This window comes from Daktulosphaira vitifoliae, unplaced genomic scaffold (genome assembly GCF_025091365.1).
Source record: "Daktulosphaira vitifoliae isolate Bord-2020 unplaced genomic scaffold, ASM2509136v1 Scaffold_1, whole genome shotgun sequence".
Classification (NCBI taxonomy): Eukaryota; Metazoa; Arthropoda; class Insecta; order Hemiptera; family Phylloxeridae; genus Daktulosphaira; species Daktulosphaira vitifoliae.
Window position 1 is genome coordinate 76,097,778 of NW_026099572.1, and position 12,328 is coordinate 76,110,105.

At 25.1% G+C, this 12,328-nt stretch overlaps 1 protein-coding gene and 1 non-coding gene across 3 annotated transcripts in view; one reads left to right on the forward strand and one right to left on the reverse strand.

The window, feature by feature from the left end:
- Positions 1–12,328, forward strand: part of LOC126897039 (nephrin) — a 163,421-nt gene that overhangs the window by 136,425 nt on the left and 14,668 nt on the right. For both annotated transcript variants that reach the window (XM_050670395.1, XM_050670396.1), the window contains exons 7-9: positions 5,508–5,655; positions 7,561–7,691; positions 9,871–10,030. In XM_050670395.1, coding sequence (XP_050526352.1) covers positions 5,508–5,655; positions 7,561–7,691; positions 9,871–10,030 — 439 coding nt within the window. The remainder of the gene's footprint in view (positions 1–5,507; positions 5,656–7,560; positions 7,692–9,870; positions 10,031–12,328) is intronic.
- On the reverse strand, positions 8,991–9,063 carry Trnav-cac (transfer RNA valine (anticodon CAC)). The gene has a single exon. It is a non-coding gene; the product is annotated as a tRNA-Val (tRNA).

Sequence of the window (12,328 nt, forward strand, 5' to 3'; positions counted from 1 at the left end):
TATATCCATAGTGTTTGGGAAAACTACCAAAATAAAGTATAAACATACTTATTTTTATTCATACATTTTTGATTTGGATAGTTTTTTCCCCTGAGAATCACCAATATGATGTGTAAACTGTTGTTTATATGGTTTAAAAGATACAAATAAAACGATGTTTGATTAATTTAAATGTTTAAAACAAAATGTGTTTTAAACATCTCAACCTTGAAGTAATAAATAAATAAAATCATAAATTCTGTCAATTTAAATAAATTAATATTTTGTCCAAAAAAATTGCAATGAAATTATTTTAATATATATATTTTTTAATCAAAACTAAATCGGATCAGAGATACACTTAAGATGATTTGGCCATATTTTTACTTAAATTGAATGTAAACTTTGAACTTATTTGCATTCATACTTTATCAAAAATGTTTGATACTTCAAATAAAACTCGTAATTCAGTGGATGTAAGAAGGTGTTTATATCGTAAGACCATTTTATAAGTTTCAATGACTCCTTAACTTACACAATAAAGATAAATATCTGTTAACACATTTAGCAGTGGTATAAACAACAAAGTACGAATAATAAAAGGATATTAGGAGGTAACGACGTAATACTGCATACTTTCATGATGACAACATAAATTATCTGTTTACTTAGTTGAATATAATTTCTTTACAATTTTACTTTGAATTTGAATGTGATACAAGGCCTATTTAAATTGAAACATTTTAATCTTATCATTTTTGTGTTAATTAAAAACCTGAATGTATGATAATTTAAACCAAGCCAATGAAAAACGTGAATTTTTAATGAAATATTTAGTGGTTATTATTTTCTCATTTTGACGAAAAGCGAAACCATAGAAATTCAAAAATAGAAATATCATTTTTCTAACAAACTAAGAATAACTTAATAACTAATAAATTAAGGAATAATTTAATCACTTCATTTTATTATGCAATTGAGATTTAAATTTTACGAAATACGATAAAATATATGAATTAGTAACATTTATAATTTATAAATAAATTAACTATTTAAATATATCCATATTCAATTAAAAGGAAATAATAGTGAAAAAAAAACCTCCTAAATTACAATAGTTTTTTTCAATTGTGCACGCAATCTTACTTTATAAATATCATATTATATCTAAATAGATTACAGTGCCATTAAAGTAATCTACATACCAATAATTTCAATTAATAAAAAATATATTTCTATCATAATCATGCACATAAATTATGATAAGTTGATTCTCTTACAATACAAAAGTCTGCATCAAGAGAATACTTCACAACTAATGAGTGGTTCGACTGATATTTAAAAACTTGATTTTATGAACAGGCAAATTTTAAATATAATCTGAATAAGAATAATAGACATGTATCATAATGAAATAATTTAGTAGTGCATGGATAAAATCTAGACTAGTCTTGATTGTATTCATAAGTATTTTTTAATAAACTTGCTGTAAAATTAATAATTGTAGATATTTGTGACATTCTAATAGAACTTTCAAGTTTTCATATTAGATTTAAAAAATTATGTTTACTTGTAAAATAATAAGAACATATTATTATATGAGTGTATGCAAAATAATAAAAAGTAACCATTGGTCGTTCAAAGCATAATAAAAAACATTAATGAATTTCGACGTGCGTACACAAATCAATTTACAGTAAATATTATATTTAATGCCGAAAAAATTTATGAGCGTTTTCTTTCGAATTCTGAAGAAAATAATAAATTCAAACATGTTATTAAATTTCCATCTGAGTTTGACCTAAGTTTATCAAATAGTTTATTGACATGCTAATGTCGAAAGAATTTCATGATAACAAATATTTTTTACCGTTCTACGTAATTATTTTGTCGAGTTATGTAGTAATTAAAACAACAAAATTCAGTGACACTTTTACAAAATTATTTATAAAAATTTTAAATAAAAATTTTAAATAATAGTTTGTATTTAAAATGTGTTTGATATATTCAACAAAATTATTGAATCAACTTTATTAATAATTCAACACTTGTGTATAATAACGACATGTTTTCACTGACCTGTTTGACCCCCAAATTTGTTTTATTATTATTGTTGTTATTATTATTATAATTTATTATGAACCAATATAATTATATACCAACTCATAACTGAGTAATGCATTAACTATGAACACACTGGAAAATGTAGTTTTTGCTTTATATTATTGGGTATTTTTTTTTTTTTTTTTTAAAACGTTTTCGTAACTATAAGTTTATGCTAAAACTTTTGCGCGCTGTATATTTTTATTATACGTAGCGTTTCAACAGAAAGTTATAGAAAAGGTCAGATTTTTATCGTGTGTATTTGGTTTCGGACCCACCTTAATAAATGGCGGCTTTTCACATAAGAAATTATTGGTTTACACAGTAATGACGGTTTGATTACTGTAATACCATCACTACGCCCAATCTTACCGCCTACCGATCACTCTTTTCAAAAAGTGTAAAAGTTTTTATATTTAAGGATAAAAGGTGTGCACATGAATAATTAGGTAATTTTTCGACAATTTCAAAACAATATTCCGTGTAAAATGTTCGAAACATTTAACAAAAATTGTAGATTCATTAGCTAATGCAAATGATCACTGTAAATTGAACACCAAGCTACGGATAAATAAAATATTTATGCGTGTATGGCTTATTTTTAATTCTGTAGGTTTAACTCTTTTCTTTTGAATTTTTTATTCATACGATAGAAAAAGTATAAAATACTTTTTCATAGCTCTGAGGATGTTCAGAAAGTTTCAACATCCTTACACTCATATGAGTCAGTCGGCAATAAGTTAAAAAATACCCATTTCAAATAAGAAATACATGCAAAATCGATTCGAATCAAACCCTTTTCATTTTTACACATTCGTCTTTCTCGTAGTTTTCACTAACAGAGCAACAGCAGTTTTGGACGTGTTGCACTATATAATATAGTCCACTGCGCCCTTAGTTCCGTCCAGATAGTTTCGTTCGATGATTTACGGTTGTAACCGGGCAACCGCTGAATATGAACATTGCCTTCAATCCCCACCTTCTAGCCATCTAAACTTTTTGCGCTTGCAAAAAAGAAAAAAGATAATAATAAATCGAAAACTCTTGAACGATTTTAAAGGGTCTATGCGAAAGATTGGCACGTCACCTACTGTAAAATTTGTAGCCTCGTCTTGCGAGTACAGTCAGATCCTCTTCGAAGAGTGAACCGCTTGTGTTGTTAAAAATAAATATTTGTGTGTGTGGGACAAATGGTACATGAAGTATTCACATACTTAATTCGGTTGGCAGCTCAAATTTGTGTCTATACGGGCTGGTTTTTTAGTGCGTACTTCGAGTACTTTACCTAACCCCTTCGGGGTTAGTCTGTTTTCGTAATGAAATTTTAAACACGGCGTTTCTCATTTTTTTTCGTATACTTTTAAAAAATGCATGATTCAAGAGTTTAGTTTAACCATCTAGTTTTTAGCTCGTTTTCTCATCAGCAGTACGGTCCCCAAAAGTTATTAAAGTGAACAATACGGTCACGCGGGTGACACTGTCGTTATACAACATTGTTCACATTTCACGTTATTATTATAATCGAAACTTGAAAAAATTTACCGTCAAAATCTTGTAAACGCATCTCAGACAGTCTTCCATCGACCATTTCATGCTCCATTTCTCCTACCCTTCACGAAGTACTTCAAGAAAAACCGATTCTCTAATCTATTTGATCCCTTTTCACCGGCTCTTCTCGCCAAAATGATTCCGTTAGACGAATGAACCTGCTCTAGTACTTTGCGCTACATTAAATAAATTAAATTTTCAATAATTTATTTCCGAAAAACTTGTAAATGATTTATTTGGGACCAGATGTGTTGACGAGTAATGTAATTATACCAGTAAACTTAGAACTAAATAATAAAATATTATTTTAAAAAATGTTGAGCCTCAAATTTAAATCTGATAGTTATGTGAATTCACATTTTATTACTTAATTATCAAAGTTCAACAATTTTATGTATTCGAAAAACCAACGTGTTCGTTTTTCAAACAATTGATTTTATTAATAAGAAACATTAAAAAGTTCTATCTTCTTAATGAAAACAATTACAAGGTTCAAACTCACAGAAATGAATTTCTTCTCTCGATTTACTGGACCGGCAGATGGTTAAATGACAACAATACATTAAGAGGGAAAAAATCATTAAGGTTTCTTCATTGGATTTAATTAAAATTTAAGCGTAATGGTAAATAAAAAAATAAAGCTGCAGCAAACCAAAAATATAAATATAAAATCTGACTAACGGTTGTAGTGGTTTATTGACTTATTTAAGTCTACAATGCTCCACCGTATGAAAATGCACAAGAGAATATGATATGCTGTATCTTCATGTCATATAAAACAAGTATATTGATAGCATTATAACAATTCTAATTTTCTAGTTGAGCAAAAAATATCAATTTCAATTTATAGTACATAAATAAAACAATTTTCAGCTTCATTATAATTAAAATAATTTTTCACTGGAATACAAAAAAGGTTCATTTCATTTCAGTATTTAATTAATACTAATAATGAATATTTATGAACAGATTTTTTAAATATTTAAGATAGCTTTAGTCTACAGATATCTTAAATATACACATCTACAGCATGTAAATGAGTATACTTAAAACTCTGACTTAAATTTATAGACATATTTTTATGACACAAGAATTCATTTTCATTAATCAAGTATAAAACAAAATTCATTCTTTAAATTATTTTGAAATTATTAAATATTATGAAAATACAAAATATTACTAGAAAAGGCAATCTTTAGTCCAATCAAAAGTTTACACATATTACAATGAATTTTTAAATATTACGAGTATATTGTATTATTATGAGTATTTTTACTTGTCCGGTCAATTTTAGAGTACGACTCAATAATTTGGAGTCCCTATCAAAATTGTTTAATACAAAACAAATAATTTTGATCAAACATTTAAATAATTATGGGTTGATTTCAATATAGAAACATTGAAATTTAGAAGACATTTTGATGACTTATGTTAGCTATATAATTTACTTAATCCTAAAAGACTGTCCTGAAGTGCTGTTTTTATGATACCTAATTTTTTGTTAAGATCTATCTATATATTTCATATTCCTACACATAAATCCAATTACTATTTTTCGCACCAATCAATTGAATGTCAATGTTAGGACACAAATTTGGACGATCAAAAAAATGTTAAATATTTTTTCATACTATCCCTGAATTAATTTTTATTTAAAGAAGTATTGTAATTTAAATCAATGATGTTGTAAAGTTATATATTTCTTGTATTAGCTTAATTTTGAAAGTTAGTTGAGTAATATTTGTTTAATTTTAGTTAAATTTTGTTTTGTACGTTTAATTGATTTAAATCTATATGTAATCTGTGATCGTCTATTATTCATTAAAAAATAAAAATATTTCAAATTCTTTACGACAAAATATTGATATTTTTTGCAGCCCGACGAAGTTAACGAAAATGTGACATCTAGTGAGATAACATTTGTGCCAACAACCGACGATAATGGTAAGTCAATCACCTGCCGAGCAGAAAACCCTCAAGTACCATCTTTAGTGGCTGAAGCAAATTGGGTACTCAGAGTAGTATGTAAGTATATATAAGTCTTCTGTCTTCAATTCAATGTACAGATATTTAAGTAAAAGAATAATCCATATACCAGTACTCTTTTTATACAGTAATTGTGATTGTTCGAGAATTATAATCTTGACATCAATCTTTAATGGTCTACTATATCATGTTCCCATTACACCAGATCCCAATTGTACTGGATTTTTTTAATTAATCAAAGCATTTTATTATCTCCTTAGGGACTATTGTAACTCAAAAATTTAAGCTTTTTACTCCAAGAAATTCATACTTTAATTGTAAACATATATTTACGCACATTAAAAATGAAAAAAACTCTAATTTATCCTACACAATAAAAAATTCCATAAATTGATTAAAAAAAAAAAAAAAATTAAACATTTTTTACAATTAAAGTAAATCTAATTAGTTTAGGAAATCTACTGTGCTTGATGTTCCATTTTATAAGAACAACTATAGCTCCGCATATTAATTCTAATGTTTAGCTAATCTTATTGCCGAAAAATTTTTGTCACGTGATTCTTTTAAGCAAATTTTATACATAGCTTTTCATCAATTATTCATTTGATTTTTATTTTAGATGGTTAATTATGTCTTTATTACTGTTACTATTTGTTTATATTATTGTTTTTTGTTATTATTTTCCATGTAGATATTTAATTTTTTTTCTGTTCTAATATTATAACTTACTCTGTAAAATGTATTATTTTAAAACGTTATTGTACCCGTTAAACATTTAAATAAATAAAGAAATAATTCCTGAAAATTTGCTAAAAAACGACTTACGCTATTTGTCACGTAGGTAATGGAATATTTTTTTATGAGATATTTTTTATTACGATAGACTAAGCGCATATTCACATTTAACAAAGATAGTAAATTATGAAATAAATACGTAAAATTTTTATTTCACTATTGATAAATAATACACTAATGTAACAAAGAAATAATATTCCATTGATATATTAAATTATAATATATCAATTTATATTCACACAAAAAAATAAAAAAAGGCGTTAAAAGTGATCGAATAAAAAGAAGAAAACTATTGAAACGAAACAAAACTACTGAAAATCATCGTTTATTTCATTTCAACGTCAAAAGCTTACTGACGTATAATATTACTATAGAACTTTTTATTAGTAAAATATAATTTAAGGTATAAATAACTTTTTCATTTTAAAGAACCAACAAAAATATTTTGATTTTCCAAACAATTAAACATGTTATATCAAATATGTATATTACTTACAATGCTCATTCTTAAAAATAGTTATTTATAACTTTAAATTTAAAAATTATCACAAGATAAATAATATTTAGCTTATTAACTTTTCTTATTATTTATATAAAAACTTATTAGCATTTATCTATTTTACAGATACAAAGTTTAAAAATCAACTACATCTGACTAATTTAATTAAAATATAATTTACTACAAGACTTAAGAATTAAAAAAAATAACAACAATTATATTCTGTATAGTTTTAACGTAAAGGATCAAAAAGACACTTTTCTTTTTGTAACTAATTATTGCTTATGAAGTACTTATTTTTTAATTTTGTTTAGTTTACAGGCTATATTTGAAAAATGTAGACTTTTTTTCAGAAAAAAATTACATAATAAAAATGCATATTTGATATATTGATTCTAAATAGAAATAAAATACAAATTTGAAGAGATTGATAATATATTTTAATAATTTTCTATCATTCTAAAATATGGTTTTATGTAACAATACATATAATTGTTTTAATTTTTCAATTTTTCATCATCAAAATGAATTTGATGATTCTGTTCTTTATAATAAATAATTAATGATAATTTATCATGAATTAATAATATAAGAGCAATAATTTATCTGTATCAATTATTTTTCAAACACATAACGAATTTTTATTTTAGTTGCTCCTATCGTTTCGCTCAGACTTGGTAATTCAATCAATCCAAACGGTATTAAAGAAGGAGACGATGTCTATTTTGACTGTCAAGTTAAAGCTAATCCACCATCAACTAAATTAACATGGTATCATAATGTAAGTTTGTCACTTAAATTAATTATATTATTGTTTTGAATTTATAAGAAAACTAACTATTTAATAATAATCTTTAGTAAAAAGTGTTTGTAAATTAATTCGTGAACAATATTAACTACTAATTGAATTAAACTTTAATGTTTATAAATAGATTATAATTATTTTTTTAACACATATTAGTAGGTTTTATTTCATTGAGCCACTAAACAACTACTCAAAGTGATTTTTCCTTTTAATGTGGCTTATCTGTAGGAAATAATCATTTTTTATCTACATAATAACCTTGAAGAACATTACATTTATAATTAACAAGGAAATGTTAATTCTATATTAGACATTGTAATTTTATTTTTCAATCAACATTTTTATCGTTTATTATACCTAAACTAACATAAAAATGAAATAAAAAAAACACTCACATATTATCGTATATATTACAAATAATAGGGAAAGATATGGAATCTTTAATATGTAAGAATATGTTGTTATCAAAGTAGAAAAATTATAAGCTTTTATTCATTTTTTTAATTATTATGCCCGCATAAATTCAAATTGCTCTAACTTTTTATAAAAGAAATCCTCCACTCCCAAATGTTTAAAGAATGATAGTTAAATGTATGTTAATAATTTTTAAAATTTTCAAAAATATATCTTGTAGCCCTATCAAGCTTCTTTTAAATACATAAAGTGAATATATTTTTATATATTATTATTATTATTATGTCATATTTGGGAGACAATAACTGAATATATATTTTTTTCAAATCATTACAAATTGTTAAAATATATTTGAAGTCGATACTGTAAAAACTCGGAAGTGGAGAAATGTTTTTAAGAGAGCATTTCGAATTTAAAACTGTCATAATAATAAAAATAAATGAAAAATAGTAAATTTCTATGTTTAACAGTTGCGTACGCAAAAGTTTTTCAAAGGGTGTATTGTATTACACCATTTGACATACAATTTGTTGTTGTTTATTTTTGCACGTTATATAATTAAATGCTTTCCTCTTAGTTTAGTAAAATATAGTAGATAATAATAGTAATAATAGTATTCTAGTTAATGAAAATAGATATTTGTATGCCAAAAGAATTTTATAATGACTTTTAAATGAACATTTTAAAAATTTGTTTATCTCATTTATAGTTTTGTGAGAATTTGACATGCAAATATATTTTTAATATTTATAAAGTTAATGTATAATTTTATTTTTCTAAGTCGTGGTATAATAAAAGAAATACGACAGAAAACAAAAAAAATTTAAATAAAATATGCGTAATATTTATGAAAAAATTACCTGTTTCCGCCCGGGATCGAACCGGGGACCTTGTGCGTGTGAAGCACACGTGATAACCACTACACTACGGAAACCACATGACATTTCTTATAAATCTTATACTATTTAACTAAATCATCATGTTTTTTTATATATTAAGAATTAATTTTTTGGTATTATATATATTTATTAATTTATATTCTTAATGTAACTTATATTTAATAATATTACTCATTTTAAAATGTTGTTATTTATTTATGTGTAATTTCAACTACTTTTAATTTTTAATATAAAAATTTATTAAAATATTTTTCGAAAAATAATTGCGTCAGAATTTTTTTATTATTGGGTAGCGAATTATTATGATACAAAAAGATCGTTTATATGTAAATTTAAGTATTTTTTTATAAGTGTATGATGTATCATTTTATAGAAATTAATTTATTTTAATTTAATCAATGAAAATTGAATTTAAAATGTATACACTACACCATCATAATTATTTGATCTATAATATCTTTTAATGAAGTATTCCGTTTGTAACATATTTTGTAAAATATAGTTGTAAATTTGTAAACTGTACTATTACAAAATTGTAGTACATCCTTATGACACCTGAGCAAAATACAGTTACATTGACAAAATAGCTTTCGACACTATTATACGATTTCATAAAAACTTATTAAAGTTGTATACATTCAAGTAATATTAATAAGAATCAAATTTATGAAAATTGAATTTTGATATTAAGTGATAAATTATGCGCACAATGTTCCAACAGGTCTGAGTGCATGGGCATTATGTCCACCTCGATAATAACTAAGAGCTAAATTAATTAATTACAAAATGTGACCAATTTTTTTTTTTAACACAAAAAGTAACAAATTATTTACTCTTTGTAGGGCAATATTTTGAGTTTAAATTCATCTGCCAGAACTATGAAGAGTGATAACAACTTAGTGCTCCAAAGAGTGACAAGAAGCGTAGCTGGAAAATATGCTTGTAGGGCGACAAATTCCGAAGGAGAATCATTTAGCAATGAACTCAATCTTCGTATAAAATGTAAGTTGTTTTACATAAATAAAATATAAATAATACAGACAAAACACGATAAATTTACTATCTGTGCTTAGTTGTAAATATAAAATGAATAATAGCGAATAACTTAAGAGTACACCAAGGGTGTCATTTATTGTTATATTTAGTACATAAACCCTTTGCCGGAACTGGTAGACGAATGAATCTTTATCACTCTTTGAATTGTAAACAAATTATTTTTTAATTCGTTCTACTTGAGTTATTGTTTTCCTGATAAATTTTATACACGCACACAAAAAACATCATATTCGTCGCAGTCATAAAACAAATGGTAAAACACCGCAAGGGACTTTCAGCGATTCCCATCCTTAGGCCTTTCCCTCTCGCGAAACGGTTGTAGTTCACCAGTTCCGGCAATACTGACATTTTATTCTCTAACTACCGGACCCATCATATTTCCTTTAAATTTCGATAAATAAAAACATTTTTAAAAACCTCATTTCCTTGTCAGCTTGTTATAACATATAAATTGTATTTACTTAAAAAACAAAATGTATTATAAACACAAACGAAAAAAAATTATAACCATTATTACATACAGAATCTATTCATTTAAATGTGACACAATATTACCGTGCTATACGAAGAAATTAGAGATAATGAGACTATAATAGATAATAGAACAGAAAACAACACAGCACAAAGCTAATTATAACTCGTACATCTTGTTTATGGATTTATTTAAGAACAAATGTATCATCAGTGTAGTGGAAACTAAATTTTATATAATTTACAGGCCGTTAAACAAAGACCCAATTAAATAGCTGAGAGTTAAACATTTTTAACTCTCTTAAAAAAAATTTTATATAACGATCAAAATCTATTGAAAAATAATCTCTTTTAGAAAATTGTTAAATTCTTTGAAACAAGAACGAAACCTCCAAAAATAAGTGAAATGTCACATTTTATTTTTTGGGGTATTTTTTTCACTTTTTAGCTTCGATGCGAAGCTGAGAAGGTATTGGTTTTACAAAGATGTGTTTTTATTTTTTTTTTTGTGTCTGTTACCACTTTTTCTCAGCTCTCACCGAACCGATTTCTTTCAATGATACGTCAAAAGATCACAAATTGTATCTAGTCGAAGACATTACCCTCAAAAATTGAAAAAAATTCCCTCGTTCCCCGTAAAAGGGGGAAACCTCCAAAAAAATTACAAATTTAAAAATCGCTAATTTTCGAAATTTATTCAATTTTTTTTACTTAAAAGTGCCATAACTTTTTCAAAAATAAACATATCAATATAATTCTTTTTTATATAGATGCATAATATCATTACCTTTCATTTGGTATATTTTTTTCATAAATTTAACCCTTAACCTGCCCACAAGGGGGGATTTAAAATGACAACTTTTTCACAAAAAATTAATTTTTTTAACTTAAATTTTGAAAATGTTCCGGAAGGTCTGACACTTTTATATATATCTTAAATTAAAGCTAATGTAATATGCTTTATCATGAAAAAAAAAAATTTCGGACTTTATCTTATCTTCATGGTGAAAATGGCTACCGAATGCTATTTTTGTGTGAAAATTTTCGATTTTGTATTTTCCATTTTTAACTTTATTATGCTATAACTTTTTGAAAAATGTATGAATCATTACAATTTTTTTATGAGAAGTAGTATTTATATAGATCTTTCATTCGACATACTGTTTTTTTAAATCGGACCATTTCCCTAAATACAGGGGGGATTCAAAACATAAAAATGCATATAGAAAGTAGAACTTTTTCAACGTAACTTTTGAAAGTGTTCCGGAAGGTCTGACACTTTTATATATATCTTAAATTAAAGCTAATGTAATATACTTTATAATGGTAAAAAAAAATTTCGGACTTTATTTTATCTTCATGGTGAAAACAGACATTAAACTTAATAAAAAAAATACGATTTTTGTAAAAAAATTCTTTTTTATATTTTTAACTTTATAATGCTATAACTTCTCGAAAGATGTATGGATCAATATAATTCTTTTTTTTGTAGATGCATGATGTCTTTACCTATCATTTGGTATATTTTTTTTATAAATCTGACTTTTTACCTGCCTACAGGGGGGGATTCAAAATGACAACTTTTTCACAAAAAATTGACTTTTTCAACTTAAATTTTGAAAGTGTTCCGGAAAGTCTGACACTTTTATATATATCTTAAATTAAAGCTAATGTAATTTTCTTTATTATGCAAAAAAAAAATTCGGACTTTATTTTATCTTCACGGTGAAAATGGCTACCGAATGCTATTTTTGTGTGAAAATTCTCGATTTT